The 17,578-nt window shown below is 42.8% G+C and overlaps 2 protein-coding genes and 1 long non-coding RNA gene across 4 annotated transcripts; 2 read left to right on the forward strand and 1 right to left on the reverse strand.

Moving 5' to 3' along the window:
* Positions 1-65: 65 nt before the first annotated feature.
* Positions 66-4,903, reverse strand: rpap3 (RNA polymerase II associated protein 3). Of its 2 annotated transcripts, none has more exons than XM_076152515.1 (17): positions 4,750-4,903; positions 4,385-4,544; positions 4,010-4,162; positions 3,785-3,895; positions 3,574-3,701; positions 3,314-3,435; positions 3,166-3,236; positions 2,945-3,079; positions 2,707-2,834; positions 2,476-2,597; positions 2,258-2,328; positions 1,941-2,030; positions 1,521-1,705; positions 1,232-1,400; positions 923-1,020; positions 710-810; positions 66-617 (listed from the first exon to the last, which is right to left on the reverse strand). In XM_076152515.1, the coding sequence occupies exons 2-17, from the start codon at positions 4,535-4,537 to the stop codon at positions 532-534; spliced, it is 1,923 nt and encodes a 640-aa protein (XP_076008630.1). In that variant the 5' UTR covers positions 4,538-4,544; positions 4,750-4,903; the 3' UTR covers positions 66-531. The 2 variants fall into 2 exon arrangements, with proteins under 2 accessions (XP_076008630.1, XP_076008622.1); XM_076152507.1 differs by having other exon boundaries at positions 1,232-1,412.
* Positions 4,904-5,315: 412 nt separating this feature from the next.
* Positions 5,316-7,350, forward strand: atp23 (ATP23 metallopeptidase and ATP synthase assembly factor homolog). The gene is made up of 6 exons (XM_076152535.1): positions 5,316-5,554; positions 5,723-5,768; positions 5,994-6,075; positions 6,271-6,408; positions 6,567-6,650; positions 6,876-7,350. Exons 1-6 carry the CDS (start codon positions 5,407-5,409, stop codon positions 7,077-7,079), a joined length of 702 nt encoding a protein of 233 aa, XP_076008650.1. The 5' UTR covers positions 5,316-5,406; the 3' UTR covers positions 7,080-7,350.
* A 2,244-nt stretch (positions 7,351-9,594) lies between these two features.
* On the forward strand, positions 9,595-11,481 carry LOC143000778 (uncharacterized). The gene is made up of 3 exons (XR_012963652.1): positions 9,595-9,891; positions 11,051-11,146; positions 11,395-11,481. It is a non-coding gene; the product is annotated as an uncharacterized LOC143000778 (long non-coding RNA).
* The last annotated feature ends 6,097 nt before the right edge of the window (positions 11,482-17,578 follow it).

The raw sequence follows: 17,578 nt of genomic DNA on the forward strand, positions 1-17,578 counted from the left end.
CCAATTCATCACCTTTATGACAGACCTTAGATAAAGTTAAAAACAATGTTTACCTTCAGAGTAACTGATTCAACAGCTTGATATGCCTTTATTAGGGCTTTAGATGAGTGGGTACAGCCCTCCGTCACTGCCACAGATGTATGAAGTCAGATTAAACCACTGTGATGAACAGCAGGGACCTTTTCTCTCTCTCAATAAGAACATTCAAAGCAGGCAGACAACTAGCAGAAGCCAATCCTTATGCTCCATTCAGGAGCTGTTGGAAAGCTGGAAATCCACACACTCAATATCACAAAATGCCAAATCTAATTAAGATGCTATATTGGGTTGAATGTGCATATTCGTCAGCCAGTCTGGAGTTCAAAGCTCAAACTTTAGATAAACAGCATAATGAAGAGGGAGAGAAGAGGCCATTTTAATTCCACTGCAGGTTAATCATACGAATAAAACTAGATTGTGTTTGTTGGCTTGACATCCACCAAAACACTGTTGCGTGTGCAAAATGTCAAAGTCTGTTGAACCTGCAGAGTGTCACACACCGCATTTCTTCTGTAAAGCTGCAACTGATGAACTTTCCAGATCAGATTGGAGAAGGAAGTCAAAGAGTTCTTTGAGTACTGAGGGACAGAAAAGAATAATGACAGATTAACGATCTGAAGCAATTTGTAGGCGGCAAAGATGCAATCAAAGTCTGGAGATGGTGCTCCACCTTTCTTCTCCGAGGACGACATGAACATCACGGCCATGTCAAAGCGATTCACACTCGTCAGACTCTTCAGGGTCTCCAGGATGATGAGCGGCTCTTCATTCCTGCACAACAGCTGTCTTAGTGTATAATACTCATTCCTCTCAACATGATTTGAGCTTTTTTGTGTGTGTGGTGATGTAACAATGGCGGAGTGTTTCTTTATACAGAACTCACTTGATAAAGAAATCCTGCAGCGTCCTCAGGATTTGGTTGAGAATGTCCGATTCAAGGGAATTATGGAAAATCTTTGTGTAGGCATCTGGTTTGATTTGCTGGAAGACGACAAGAACAACTTTAGACATGCTGCAGGATGACTTGGACATATTTGTGTTCTGTACATATCAGATATTCAACGTTATTAACAAGGACAAAACATTACAGTTGACTCTCTATTGAGATGCAAGACTTACGATGTAAACCACATTTGTCAGAAACCTGATCTCTGGAAATGGAGAATTCAATATTCAGTATCAACCCTCTCACCTTCAGGTATCTGTAAACCACTTCAGGCTGGTTGCCAATTTTGCGAAGGTCGGCCTCCAGCTGGAAGCCGCTGGTGGGTGGAGGAGGCAGGAGCTCTAGTGCCGTCAGGGGGAACGCGTTGGACGGTTCAGGAGTGTGAGGTTCCTCCTGTGAAGGTTGCACTGGTTTGCTAGCAGAAGATCTGGAAGGACGAAATTGTAAAATGGTTAACCCGGGTGAAGAACAATAACAGGAAGGAGACAGGAAGTGACAATTAAGTGTCAAAACAACAGGAATAAAAACCGCTCACTGGATGTGTGAGATGGAGGGGACATCGGCGACCTCCTCGATCTTGATCATCTTGGCGCTGGGCGACGTGGACAGAGGGGACGAGTCCTCCTCAGCCTCATTCATCACCTCCTGGACTGAGATCTTCGCCTCAGGCACCATTGCTTTCCCACCCACTTCCTCGATGTCGATCCTCCTCAGAGGTTTCTGAGGAGCAGCGTTTGTCCAGAGTGAGTCCACACAGTGCAGCATTTCAACTAACAAACTTCCTATTTTTCATTTTAGAAATACACTGAAGTTGCATCAAACCCCACTAGATGAAAAACTATAAAATCCAGCTTGTTGCTTCTCTCTGCTGGACAAATAATGTTAGTGCACGCCATGAAGAAATAACTGATCTACTGTGTAGAAGTACAAACTGCGTAAGAAAAAGAAAACTTACAGTGGAGCGTAGATGAACTGGTTTGTCAATTGGCTGAACTGTTTTTGGCAGACGGTCTCCAGTTTCCAGCAGGCCTTTGGCACCGAGGTCCTGGATGTAAGAGCATGACAGGAAGTAAAGAAGAAGATCAAATCTATGGATGAGGTCTGACATGAGAATTAAACTTAGAAGCCAAAAAAAGGGCTGAGTGAACACAGATCCAACAAAATGTGTTTTCAAGTGACTGGAGAGGATCAAAAATGACAAACTAACTACATTTAATCATGAAGCACACACTGAGCGACTGAACTGGACAGAAGATGATTTGAAACACGTACAATCTGGATTTTCTGGAGCTCGTTCAGCGCCTGCTTGTTCCCCGGCTCCAGTTTCAACACCTCTTGAAAATCTGGCACACACACACACACACACACAGCAGTTGAGGCAACGTTCATCTCCAGCTTACACCACATCATCATCATCATCATCACCACAAGGCTTGCATTGAAGCGGACTATATTCTTGTGTAGTTGCTGATGTTTCTCCGTAGCCGCACCTTGTTTGGCCTCCTCCAGTTTCCCTAAAGCCACTCTGGCAGTGCCTCGGCGGGCAAAAGCCTTGGAGTAAGTGGGGTCCAGGTAAATGGCCTTGGTGCAGTCCTCCTCCGCCTCCTGAAACCTGCGGCACACAGACCAAAACAATTGCAAAATCTGTTCTTTCTTAGGTTTCTTCCTGGTGAGGGTTAAGACGTTCTGTATGGTATGGGACATTCCTGATGAGAACTCACCTCTCCAGTTTGAGGTTAGCCATGGCTCTGTTGGCAGGCAGGAAGACGTTCATGCTGTCCGCCTCCATGCCTCTGCTGTAGCACTCCACCGCCGCCTCATACTTCCCCTCTTTGAAATAAGCGTTGCCCTGAAAGCCAAAATCATTCACCCACACATCAACACTACAGGGTAAAAAGGACGAAGAGATTAAATTAAACTCTTAACATGCATGTGTGGACGTCATCTCCAGCAGCTTACTCTGTCTTTTTGCACGGCCGCCTCTTGTTTTCTTTGCTGCTCCTCTATCCGTCTCTGTTCCTCAGGGTCGACCGCTGCGCTCTCCTCCGGCTGTGCAACTTCGCTCAGCACGGCGCCTGACTGCTCTCCGAGGACCTGAGACCAGCCAGAGAGGAAGTAAGACACGGACCGGGGCACGAAGAGAGATCTGACCCACACCAGAACGGCTGAAAAACACTCACCGCTTTGATTTTTTTCACTTCGTTCTGCGCGTCGAAGTTCCCGGGGTCGTGCTTTAGAACCGTTTCGTAATCTGGCAAGAATCAAGATGGAGACATGTTAGGCTTTAAACGCTTCTCTTGAGTTAAGGAGGCCGTTTCAATTCGTCACCTTCTAACGCAGATTCGTATTTATTCAGTGCAAAGCGCGACGCTCCTCTACGAGCAAACGCTTTGGAGTACTTGCTGTCCAAAGCGATTGCCAAGTTGCAGTCGGACTCAGCCACAGCGTACCTGCCAAAGACAAAATCCTGCTGAGTCATGGGGGGGAAAAGCCTGCCTGCACATTTATAAACCCCTACATACAGCACAGAGACGGGCATCCACGTCCAATACACAGTCACTTTAGAATCCATGAATACTACTCTTTACTTTTTGAGTCTGTAGAAGCAGGTGGCTCTGTTTGTGGGAAGCACGGGGTTGTAAGGATCTGCACTCATCCCTCTGGTGTAGCATTCAATGGCGTCTTCATATTTCCCATCTTTAAAATACTTGTTACCCTGCCAAAATAAAGTGACATCTACATTTAGAGAGATTGAGAAAGAAAATATGACCCCTGCGTGTATTTCCTTCTCATATTTACCTTTTCCTTCTCGGACAGCGCTCTCTCCCTATCCGCTGAATTTTCCTCAGCGTCCGATTCGTTTGATTCTGCTGGACTCTCCTCTTTATCCACCTCTGCCAGAGCCTTGTCCTGTCATCGGATGACACACACACACACACTTCAGTGGAATCCTCCTTGATGTGGAGGTCAAGTTGATTATGTCAAAGTGTGCTTTTGAAGCCTTCAAGGAAATCCATGAGCTACCACATCAAACTTGTCCCAGGATCTGTAGTCGTAAGCCTTTATCCTGGCCTCCTCCTTGGCCTCCTCCGTCTTGGCGTCATCGCCTTCCGACTTCTTCTTCTTCTCTCTCATCTTTGTTTTGTAGTCCTTGTTGCGCACCGGAGGGAGGGTTTTCTACAACACAAGGAGAAGGTTTCAGACACTTTGGAGCAGAACTGTCCTGAGGAATATATGCTCCTGGAATGGACCAGCGTACAGACGGATTGAGTTATGGATGTATAGGTGGGAGGAAGGTTTAGGTATACAGATGGAGGAACAGTGTGTGTGTGTGTGTGTGTGTATGTGTGTGTGTTTGTGTGCGTGAGAGAGACTGGATGGTTGGAATGTGTCACAGACCTGGACTTCCTGCGCGCCTCCTCCCTTTAGCTGCTCGTCCTTCTTCTTGATGTCTGTCTCCCAGTTGTCCAAATCCCTCATGAAGCTGTGCAGGTCCTCCGCATTCTGCCGCATCTGAAACTGCAGCTCAACGGCTTTGTTCCCCCCGGACATGTTTTTCCTGCCAAACAGACATTTGTTTTGGACACATTCTGAACACGTATTGTCGCCCTGTGTTGTCTTGAAGTCGACATTAAACACACTTTCTTTTCCTATTTCCGACTCGTTAATCACGCTAGCACGCTAGCTAGCCGCTAAGTCGCAGTAACAACACCGGTTAAAGTTAATAGAAATGATTCAGTAGCTGCATGCACACAGCAAAGTACCTGTTACTTAGTTCCCTTCTCTGTTAATCGCAAACAAAAAACAATTCTAACTTATTTCGCTAAATACTACAACGTGGGTCTCCTTTCATGGTTCACTGTTTGTATTCGGAGCCATGACAGCAAACTCCCAGCTCTCTTTGCGCGGCCAGCTCTGTACGTTTACGCACCCAAAGATCGTCTATACTGCACAACAAATCATACCCTTTACCCAGTTATAGATTAGACCCAACTTTATAGAATGTGCAAAGACAAAACATTGACAATTATATAGAATAAAATAGAATACATGCAAATAAATAAGTAATATGCCTCAATTTGAGCTTGAGTTTGAGGTCACGCGCCTCAATGTGAAGGCCCGACTTTACACCGTCATAGACAGCATCCATCGATCGAGTATATACGATCTTTGTCACAGGGTCGCCTGTGACAAAACTGCTTTTATAGATTTTTTAAATCGATATTTTTTTCCTATACGTCTGTATATCAAATCACAACCCAACTAATCATTTAAAATAAATAAAATATAAAAATATAAAACCTTGGCCTTCTGATATGTCACGTGACTTTCCAAACAATTATGGTGGCGACCTTTCTTTCTGGCTAGCGGCAGCGATCCAGAAAATAACCGTTCCATCTTGTAATTAACATTTGGTTAAAATGGACCAGTCTAAAGAAAAGGAGGATTATGGATATGATTTATTCCCGGAGAGGAATACGGAGAAGCAAAAGAAGGGAGCAGTCCAAGGAGCCCTGTTCACTTACAATAACAAATGTCAGTTCATGCTACAATACGCATTGGACACAAGTAAGTAGCCTGGTTAGCTAATTAGCATATAAACGGAAATGACAGGGATATGCTCATAGATTGTTTGATGAAGATGTTTACCCTCATTATGTTAAATTCACAAACATATTACATCAAACGATTAGTGCTAGCTTCAGGTAGCCTTTCTTAAGGACTTTGTGCTTTCAGGTCCGTACGCCAAACTGCTCCTGAGCGCCATGAAGAGTTCCGGATGGTATGTAATGTAGAATCAGGATAACTGTTTGTGTTGTTGATTTGAATTGATACATTTTTTTTTATTTACCTCCAAGTTGATCACTTCAGTTAAGCTTCTGCAAATCCTGCTGCTGCTGCTTCTGTTCCTAATAAGAAAACCAAATTGTCAGGCATTTTTGCACACCAAAACAGCTGATCACAAATAAACACAAACATTGCAAGTTGATGATCTCTCTTTCCACAGTGCAGTGTTAAAGGATCGACATTTCGCTTGTGAAGATTGTGATGAGAAGGTCAGCGGAGGCTTCGATGCAGAATCTTCTCAGGTAAGAACCAGATCTTGACTGTAAAGAGATCACATCACACTCATGTGCAAGGCTTCTGACTGATAAATAGTGAGCTTGGGCTGTAATGTTTAAATGGATGGTTATACTGGACGGACAGAGATCGTCATCCTATCATCTCAGACTTTCTCAGTCTAACCTTCTGAATCTGTCTCATGTTGTTTTGTATGTTTCCAGATCGTTTTGTGTCAGAATAACATCCACCAGCAGTCCCATATGAACCGAGTGCTTACACACGAGCTCATCCACGCCTTCGACCACTGCCGGGCCCATGTAGACTGGTTCAACAACTTCAGACATCTGGCATGTTCTGAGGTGAGATTCCACACTGTTATCATCTGGTTCTCTCTTTCATATTAGTTAGATGTGTGTGAATCATCGGCGGCCTTGTCAGGTTTCTGTTTACATAAGTACTGCTCAATACGTCATCACTTCACTGAACACTGAAAAAGTATTTGATCTTCTGTCTTAAGATTCGGGCAGCTAACCTCAGTGGCGACTGCAACTTCAGCAACGAAGTCTACAGATTCAACTTTGGCCTGAAGCAGCATCATCAGGTACCTGCTCCGAGCAGTAGCTCTTCTCTGTAACACTTGAGAGCCAGGAATAAACCCGGATGATCACAAGCCCACAAGTTTTATAAGATTCTAAGATGTACAATTTAGTATGACATCATTGTTGTAGCTCTGTTTAAAGGATGACATCACTAATGTGTATTTAAGAAGGTTGGAAGCAACATTTTGTTTCCTCGCTTACTTACTTGTGCGTGTCTGTGTGGGCAGGAGTGTGTCAGAGCCCGTGCCATGCGCTCCATCCTCGCTGTTAGGAACATTGGCAGAGAAGACGCAGAGAAAATAGTGGACGAGGTCTTCGACACGTGCTTCAACGACCACGCACCCTTCGGACGGATCCCGCACAGCAAGAAGGACGCCAAGTTCGCCAACAGAGAATACGAGAACAGAGGCCGGTACTATGCCAACATTTAGTGTCGCCGCCCGCTAAAGCTGAACACCATTTCATTCATTTTGCTTCTTGGACACTAATTCTGTCACAAAGGGACTGTTTCTAATTGTTTTTAATTAATGCGTGGGTGCTTTTAGACTTACAAATGTTGCCGTTTATCCAAAGTTTCCTGGAAAGTGACGTATTCCTTCCATCTTGTTGCCGCATAAACCTTCAGTCATTTCTTGTGAATAAAGCTGAATGTGTTTATAGAATTGACTTGTTTTGAATTAAAAGTTTGATTCCTTTGAGAAATTGGTGCTTTTTCTGTACACACCTGACTCGACTGTTGCCCTTGATTGTAACATTTCAATCAAAGAAATCCGGGTTCTTAACATTAATATGTGAGAGGGGTAAATTGAGGAAAGTGAGGAAAGTTCCTCCACAACAACTTGCTCAGCATCCCTCACACCTGCTCCGCCACTGTAAAATGTCACGGCTGACATCTTTATTGGACATTAGCATTTAAAGAACGTTCTACCAGCCGCTGAGATTAATGAGGGGAAAAAAGTTATAAGGGAATTAGCCTCATAATCCCCCCCCCCCCCCCCCCCCCCCTTTGTCCTCCTCCTCTTCCTCCTCTTCCACTTCTGGCTATCACAAAGGCAACACCCGCTGCATCACAATCACAAGACTGGGCCTGGAGTGCAATATGCCGCTTATCTCTGTATTCTGCTCTCCACGAAACACGATAGGAAGACAAAGTGAACAAGGCAAGTGGGATGGGTGGAACGAGCAAAGAAGATTCGGGTAATACGAGAAGCTAATAGCTGAAATGATAAGTATGTGTCAAAGCAGACGGATTACTGTGAGGTAATAGAGGAGGAAATTAAATTTGGATTTGTGCAAGGTCACACGTTCATGTAGGCTAAAGACATGATGTAAAACTGGTGATGGTGGTGCAATCCTGCATATATCTTTTACAAAACTTACTTTTTTGACTACATATTTTGGACATATTTGACCTAATAACAAAGCCCCCCATATAGCCTCTGGTCTATCACATTCATTTTGTTGGCACTTACCTGTGCAATCTAGAGTGAATGAGCCTGAAGCAGAACAGCGAATGAGCTACAAATAACTTAATATCAGTTATATTTTTTTTAATAGAATAAATAATCTTTAGGGTGTAAATTTTGAAAATCTAAAAATTCCTCTTCCTCTTATTACAATTGCACACCAGCTTTTATTTTAAAAATCAATAATTTTCTGACGGAAATTCAATTAAAGGGTTATTACAAAAACTACAAGTCACAGTATACGTTGTCGCAGATAACTGTAGTACCATTTCTGTCCATTAGATGGCAGTTTTTCCTCACCAATCCTTCACCCTGAGTTTTATTGACGCATACTGTATAATTAAATTAATCTCACAGAGTCCTGTTTCATGTGGATGTTGGCTCTTTTATGAGCAGGGACGAGGCGCAGTAATCAAGTCGCTGCTGAGAAGCGCTGCGACTTTCATCACTCCATCCACTTAAGCAGGCAGCACCCACTGTGATCTAATTAGAATGCTCCGGCATCACTGAAATCCTCTGACTAATCTGCTGTAGGACAACACATTAACCCCGAGAGCTGCTAATGAACTCATCCCGTTAATTAGAACGATGCCAGGTTTGGTTGTAGCGAGGACACCCACTTGTCTTTGTGAAGTTTTGAGGCGTCTGAGCTTTGTGAGGGTGGAGTTGTTAATGAGATATTGATAAATTATTTAGCTGTGAATTTGAGGTGGAATGAGATCTCGGGGTCTGGTGTAAGGAAGAGGATGTTTCTGACACACAGATCCTTGTCAAGGTCTCCTCTGACTTTCCAAAAGAAAGGATGGGTGTTTTGCATCCCCTGGCCACATGGTCATTTTCCCATCGCGTCTCCAGCGTCTCTCCGGGGAAGAGAGTGAACAAAGAAAATATATTGAGATCAGTCGCCTGTCCTTTAGCCCGAGGAGAACACTCACATTCAGCCGATTGAGGACAGGAGAGCATCACTAGAGATGGTCACCACAAGGCCTGTTTCTATCAGATCCGAGCACAGATAGCAGTGTCAGGAACCACACAGAGACAGGAATGGAGATAGAAGTGGCAACTACAAGGTCGCCCATAAAGTTAGAATGATTTTTTATTCCAACCTAATGGGCGACTGTGATTGTGAAACAACAAATACAGACCAAATGCAGTAATCAGAAAGGCAGGAAGAGAAGAGTAGTACATTGAGTAGTCGTAGTGTTTGGAGTAAAATCTGCAGTAGTACAGTGCTAGTATTCAGTCTGTTCCAAAGGTTTTTGTTTCCTGTTTACCACACCCATGCGTTTCTGTGAAGAGGTGTGACCTGTGGCAGTTTCTCAGCAGTTGAGAGAGGCTTGGTGAGACCGGTTTGGTGAGTCATCTTTACACCAGCTTGTCTGTCAAAAGCATGACGAGGTAGAAGTTTATAGTGACAACATTTTCACCATCACAGTGCCCAAAGTGTCCCAGAATAAGGTTAAAAACTTTTCAATCAACACAGCCATAATCTGAATTGATCATCTCAAGAACTGTAGGAGACAAAACCTAATTGCTCTTGCATTTGCTCTCATCTCTTTTGGTGTCAGACCTGGTGTCCTTTCCTTGTAATTACAGTAACCAGCAGGGTAATCATATTTAAAAGAATGCGGAAGCAGTCACGCTGTCAGTCGCAGTGACAGCTGTAATGTTTCTGTTTGCATTCCACACAGAGACTATATATACAGGACTTGCTGCCGTCAACATGTTGATTGCTGCTAAGCTGCTGCTTTAAAACTTCAATCATGTCCCAACAAAGGTAATGACCATGATTTTCTATTGTTTTCCTGGCTTGTGCAGGTTAAGGGTTAAAGTACATATACATTTGTCTTTTAAAGGTTTGAAGTTGCACTAAAATAAAATCAGAACTCAAGAAGCCTTGCGGATGAGAGGTGAAACATCTTCAAGCCTTTACCAGCAAGTCCAGTTGCCTAAAATGTTCTTTCCTTGGATTCCGTAAACTTACGTAAACTTTTACTCACATTAAGTGCAAGACAAGTATCATGTGATAAACATTGTGAACTGCATGTGACCTACAAATAAAGTTTCTTAAATCTTAAAGCTTTACTAAAAGTACATTATTTTATAAAATGTCAAAACTGTAAAATTCCACTTTTGATTTATTTTCTCTTTTTGCGTTCACTATTGTGCAACACAAACGCATCACAGTGCAAATTGTGAATGAATGAGAATGTGTTAAGAGTTGTGTAAAAAAAGAGTGCATAAGCAATTTGAAAATAGTGTTTAACTACTTGAACTTGATTAAGGTTTTCCCAAATAACTGATTAAATTAACAAATTACTTTAGGCTGTTGAGCATTTGGTCCAGAGAATGAGGTTTAGGGTTTTAGCAATTCAGAAAAAAACAAACATGAAAGCATTTCCACCATCACAGTGTGCAGAGTGTCACAGAACCACAGGTGCATTGCTGCGTCAGGCTCAAAACATCTCAATCAACACAGCCATGATCAGCCAGAATCTCAAGAATCTCAACAACAGCAGGGGATAAAACATAAATGACTGAGAACAAAACCTAAATGCATTTGCGCTCATCTAGTTCTCTTTCTGAGATCACATGCTTTCTGTTTCCTTCTCTATTCATTGTCATTGTTAAAAGAACAATGCAGCAGTAAAGCAGTCAGACTGGTAAAGCTTAACTTCTCTATGCCAGACTGGATTTGAATTAGTAACTGCCATCAGAAATATAAATTCTTAAGAAAACTCAGCTTGAAAACTCCAAATCATGAGCCAACAAAGCTGAGAGCAGGTTGTTTGTTCTCTCTCTATCTGTCAAGCTGAATTCTGTTGTTTTCCCTTCTGAGACTTAATCATTTACCAAAGTTAAGGCTCTCTGAATTTACATTATTATATGAAATGTAAAATTCCAGTTTTGATCGATTTGATTTTCTCCTTTCACAGCTGCAGTGTTCCACAACTATCTGGGGACTTGCATGCAGGATTCCCGTTGAGGAGGTGTACGTCAATGGAATCTGCAACATTCTTCACTGGATCCAGGTAAACTCTTCCTCCTTCCATGTTGAAACTTGAGGAAGAAAAAGACAAAGAAGCATTTTTAACATAACAGAACATATAATCTGATGTGAAATCAGTTTTTACCTGTGAGGTCCCAACACTGCTACTGGTAAACTGTTAGAACACATGACCTCTAGCATCACATCTTCATCATCTCAGAGATCAAAATAAAGTCTGTTCCTAAAAAAAGGTTTAAATGTGATAAAGATTTAGTCTGATGTCTCGTACAGGTGTGAATCTCCTCCCTCAACGCCCATCCCTAACCTAGCACCTAATTGCGGGACAAAGGTCAAGGGCAGGAAGGCTGGAGCTCAGCATCTTCAGACAAAAACACGGCGGCTTGGTTAAACTGCATGATTTGGATGAAGAATAAATAAAAAAATAGTAAATGATGAAATATCTGTGTTCTTTTCTCTGTGGTTACACATTAAACAAAGCTCACCTGGGGTAGCTGAGATCTGCATCACACTCACTTTACAGAGAGAGAGGGGGGGGGGGGCGGGGGGGGGGGGGGGGTCAGGTCAGGGGGGCTAAGGTTGGTGGGTCGTGGATGTAATGGGGGTAACGGGGGTGAAACTAGGGGAAAGCACCCGATGGGCATGAAGGGTACTTTGCTCTATTGTTAGAATTAAAGCCTACTCCTGTAAAAACATGCTCTTCTTCTCTCATTCACCCTCCAACAAATCAAATCCAAGTTGGTTATTAGTTATTAGTTACCAGCAACAGGAAACAGCAAGAACATCTGTGTGTATTTCTCATTAATAAGTGGTACAGTGTACTGTAGATCTACTGGGGAAACTAACCTGGGACAGGTGAAACTAATCAGGAGTTTCAATCAAATGACTCAATAGGGGAAACACACAAGGGCGCTAAGTGAAGTCACACAAACAGGAAACGAAGAATGACTAGTAGTTAGGTAATAGTTAGGTTAAGTGGCATGTGATTGCAGATGTGGTAAACAATAACAAAGGGCAAACACAGACACATGAGGGAAGACCAAACAGGAAACAACATAAACATCACACTAAATCACACCATAACTGCTTTCTATCTCTCTCCCTCCCTCTGTCTCTCTCCCTCCCGCCGTGGGGGTGTAGACATCAGATCACTATGTCCCCACTGTCCATCCCTCCACCCAAGGTAGATGTCTGATCCTGTAATAAACTATTCAAGGTAATCTACAGAACTCCTGCTTGTTGAAGCTCCACACTCCCGTCTGGACTTGAATCAGTTACAGTTGTCAGAAATGACAGAAATGTTAACTCTAGCTTCACAACCTCGATCATGGGACAAGTACGAGCAGTTTTTTTTTTGTATTTGTCCCTAAAGGTTAATGTTCATGTAAGTTTAGCTTTGAATATTATAAGTTGCACATAAAAAAAAACAGTTTGTGTTCTCTCTTCTTATGTCAAACTGAATTCTGATGTTTTCAGTTCCTCGACTAAAACACTTCCCAAAATTAAGAATCTCAAGTAAATTAAAAATGTAAAAACTGTTGAACTCGACTCGAGGGAATTTATTGTCTCTTTTTACAGCACCAGTCTTTCACAGCTAAGAGGAATTGGATGTCAATAATGCAACTGGTAGAGTTCAGTGATCAAAATTTTGTGTAAGCTTCAAGATATATAGAGGACTGAATGTGTAAGAGCAGGAGGATGTGACAGCAGATATTAAGATGGAGAAGTGTAAGTATGTGATGATGATTGGCCTCATGTGTGTCATGCCTCCAAGCATTACACTGATATCAATACTGCGCTGAGCTATTTTGTGTTGTACCTCATTAAAACTGTCAGAGTGGAATCACCCCCCCCCCCCCCCCCCCCCACACACACACACGCCCTCCACACTGCAAAACCTCACTTTTATGAAGCCTTTTGATAAACTTCAAGGCAAGAATTTACTAATCTGACATCTTCCTCATCCCTAAGTAAAACACTGATGTCGTCTGTGAGAGGTCGTAGAGTGACAGGCTGAGCCAAACCTGTCTCAGGTAGATGTTACTCCAGCAAACTGAGCAGCGGTGAAATCATTGTTATTCACGGCACAAATCCTCTGGAGGCCAACCATCCAACCTGACAATTAACTCCCCCAGCAGGGAGGCACCGCTTGAGTCCGTCTCTGTGGGGGAGGGGTGGAAATCAATTAATTATGTATGGGAGACTGCGGGGTTGAGGATTAATTAACGTGGTGTTTAAAGTTGGCAGAGGCTGATTCATTAGTGGGAGAGCAAAGCGACCTTTGGGCGTTTTCCTCATCATCTTCAATGAAAACGCTCACGCTACTGTGCAGAGCTGCATGGCCGTGAGCGAACACAGGCTGAGGAAGGTAGATACCCATTCGCTCATTCTCTTGACCCCTGACCTTTGATAATGGTCACTGTGAAAGCCAGCCTGACAGGGTGCCACCGCCGACAGTGACCACCTCTTCCTCTTTTTCTCACTGACCCTCCTGTAACATCTCCCCCCTGATATTTCACCTGTATATCATGTGCCAACTGTGACATCATGATGTCATTATGGGGGGAGGCGGGTGCTAAGGTGGTCCCATTCATTCAGTCTACCACGGCTATAATTTGGTAATGCAAATAAGAAGTAAAACTGCTAATCTTATGTAGTTTAGATGAAAAGCACTACGCAAATGCTGGACCCCTGAACAATGTTTTTTGACAATTTTGGCGACCAATGGTGCTCGTTGCAACCCAACACAACTGCACACAACCACACACACACGTGCTCTCCAATTATAGCAGTAAAACGTTACTTAAACTTACTAACTATTTAAAACTGTTTGACTTTACTCATTATCAGGTAAGGACAAACTATAGGTCATTGTACTGATAATACTGGTAGCAGCAACATTGGCAGCTGTTGATGTATAAATAAAAAATGTTGTCAACATGACGGTTTCACTTTTGCTTGTCTGTGCCATTTGGATAAGATTGTATGCACTTTATAGCGTAGAAGGAAAGTGAATAAAAAACAATCCTATTCTTGTCTTGGGGGTCTGCCTCTGGTTGTAGCGGCCTGAGGCTGTTTTATATTTACCAACTGGTGTGATCCCCTCTGTTATTAAGCACCGTTTAGCTCTTAAATGCAGCATAAAGTGTGTGAAAAACAATCTCCCTCTCCCCCTCTCAATACAGAGATGTTTCTCAAAGCAAAACAAGACTAGGTCAGCTGCTGATCTTTGTCGATACAACAAAAATATTAACAATTCTGCAATGTCGGCATTTCATAGACTATTTGACTGCAGGATCCGGAACTTACCCCCTCACTCTTAATGTGTGTTTTGGTCAAAGGTTTTTGAGGAAGTTTTGGACTGGAGCCCTTACAGGCAGAGCTACACACATCTATTAAAACACAGATTTCAAATACTGAACTCAATCTTTAAAAGCTGCATGTCAGAAACAAACAAATCAGCTTCTGAAAACTTTTTAATGTCCCATCATAGTTTTGAAAATATGATCCATTTCCCAGTGTACTGCCACTACTGCAGAATCCCAAATGACAAATCATCTTTTTATCATCTGTGGATCACAACTGCATGTATAATGGTGAAGTAATGGGTGGAAATAGATCATAGTGATTATGAAGTATGTGCAAAAAGAAAATCATTTATTGAAAACATTTATTCCGAGGCAAACTCAGACGTACGGATCAAACCGACAGGAGCAGGAGGCCTGAGGAAGAAGGATTGTGAGATTCAGGGCTGACTAAATTATAATATTACTATATCAAAAACTATTATCATCTACTTTGTTTATCAGTATTATTTTATTGTTATGGTTTTATTAAGTATTGATACCGATTCAGTTATAAAGGGGACATACTGCTCTTATTTGTATGTTGCTTTTTTCATTTAGGGGTCTAGTTTGATAAATACTGATAGGATTCTGCTGTCAAAATGATGCCAAAAAAGCTTAATTTGTCAATTTTAAAAGTTTCACCGATTCAGGTAAGCAGATAACCAATTGATACTTGGTTAGAGTTTATAGCTTAAGTGTCCCAAATGCATAATTCATTTGCATTTATGCCTTTTAGTATGAGAAATTATTCTACACCATCAGTTTAAAATCTTTGTTATAATATGCATTTGGCCTCCTGACCGTCTTTGTTGTTAACTAATTTAGAGCAAATTAGCAGTGGCAGACTGTTAACATTCACTGCAGAAATGTAGATGAGTTCTTTAACAGTAATTAACACTTGCTGGCATTTGAAACTCCATTTTGCTAATGATATGCATGGCATTAATTAGGCCCAAGTGATTAACATAACAACCACTGGACAATATCCTGGGCTAAGAGCAGGGCGGTTTGTCTTTTTTAGAAACGCTCCCTAAAGCCATGTACTCATTATGAAATCCTAACAGACAGCTTTGCTAACCTTGACAAGTGTGAAGAATCGTGTCTTTGTTTAAAGTGATTAAGTAAACTCTTGTGGACTGGGCCAAAAGCTGAGACAGACGCCCAAGTAAGGGAAAATGGAGGAAATGGGAAGGAGAGAAGAGACAGAATGGGAGCAAAAGGGTGAATGGTAATAGTATGAAATGGAACACACACAAATCATGAGAGCTCTGAGAGGGATGAAGCAGATGAGAACACAAGAGCACATGCAGAGTGTGTAAGGAAACAGAGACGCATAGGAATAGATCACAAAACACAATGTGCTGCTACCAAGAGATCAATAGAGATGTGTTAGCAAAGTCCAAGATGTCTTCAAAGTGGTCTGTAGACCATGTTGGACCTGATCCAGAGCCAGAGACGACATTACTGCTGTAAATCTCTCCTGCCTTTGACTTCTTTGTCATTCCACACTCCCAAGGACATCAGAGGTTCACCTCGTTCTCCTGCTCGCCCCATTTGTGGGATGGCGGCCGGCCTTCTCCTCCAGCCGAGCGGCAGCCGCTGGGATTTCCAACTCAATGAAGGGAGGAGCTGGAGGTTGCCTGCAGGGTGGACTTCTCTCTCTCCCTCTTGTGAGCCAATTTAGTTTGACCCCTCAGCTCGTCTCCCGCGTTGCAGGTCCAGATAACTGTCCTCCAATCTGGCAGCTTTGTCACGGCTGTGTGATTGAGCTCTGGCAGCGGCAAAGCAGCTGAACCTGAACATCTGCAACCGGAGGGATTACCGGGACTGTGCCCAGGCGCCGCTGGAGCGCAGGGCCAATGCCTTTCTGCTGACATTTGCACACCTATCACATAGTAGATAAGATGTGGGACAGCAGAGTGGGATAGGTCTGCTGTCCTGTAGCTGGAAGCCAGTGTGTCTTGGTGAAGTGTCCTTGAGCAACACCCTAATGGAGCTGGCGAGGATAGAGAGATGCACTAAAATGTGTCCTTTTTAATATTCACATCTGATCCTCGAACTCAAGCAAAGGCCTGATGACTACAAAGCAGATTTGGTCGCCTGCCATCCTGCCAGGTTAGAGGTTTTGATCAACACAAATCTGCTTGGTGCCTGTAAATTTAGCTCAGCATGATGGATTTGTCTGTGCTTATTTACTCATGTTTAACATTACTCTGGTATTAAACAGTTTGCAATTGAAGGTGAGTATTAAATCGTTTCTGCACAAAAGGGAGCAAATGTCTGAGGCACATCACAGAACTTATCACCAAAGCAGAATCTAAATGAAAGTCCACCCTCACACCATGCACACGCTGCCCTGCTCAACCTGCCATGTCTAATTGCCGTTTGCATACGCGTTAACCTGCGCTGGCTCAGACTCAAGGATGAGGTTCATTATGGAGGAGGGTGAGGATGACTCTAACCCTGCCTTCATCTTCACCGCACCGCACCTCGCCACTCATTAGTCACAGCCTGCTGAGGCAGGACCCCACCCATGGGACAGTTTATAACACTGCATCCAAACACTATTGAACTGATGTGTTCACTGCCAAAGCAAGCGGGCAATCAAAAGGTAAATGCAGAGTAAAAAAAAAAAAAAAACACACGCACACACACACACACACACACACACACACACACACACACACACACACACACACACACACACACACACACACACACACACACACACACACACACACACACAATGCTTATATACTAAATAAGTTATAGTAATGCAATGAGAAGATCCAGCAGAGTCACTTGGGTAAAATGTCTTGCTCAAGGGTACTGTGGCTGTAACAGATAAGATAAAATAAGGTAAGATCCATCCAACCATTATACTTTAGTAAAAATTACATATATATTAGTGAGAGAGCATTTTGATTTCCCATCCAGCCTCTGAATCAAACAGACGAGACAAACACAAGCCAGCTGATGCATCAAACCACATTTTCATTATATCCAATGACAAAAATGTATCTAATAGGCAATTTAATCTGATGTGTTGCATCTGTTTTTAACTGAACAAGCTGCTAGATGTCATAATAAGAAAAACAAAGTCGTGATGT

This window comes from Genypterus blacodes, unplaced genomic scaffold, assembly GCF_046128005.1.
Source record: "Genypterus blacodes isolate CSIRO-AG114 ecotype Tasmania unplaced genomic scaffold, CSIRO-AGI_Gbla_v1 ptg000007l_1, whole genome shotgun sequence".
Classification (NCBI taxonomy): Eukaryota; Metazoa; Chordata; class Actinopteri; order Ophidiiformes; family Ophidiidae; genus Genypterus; species Genypterus blacodes.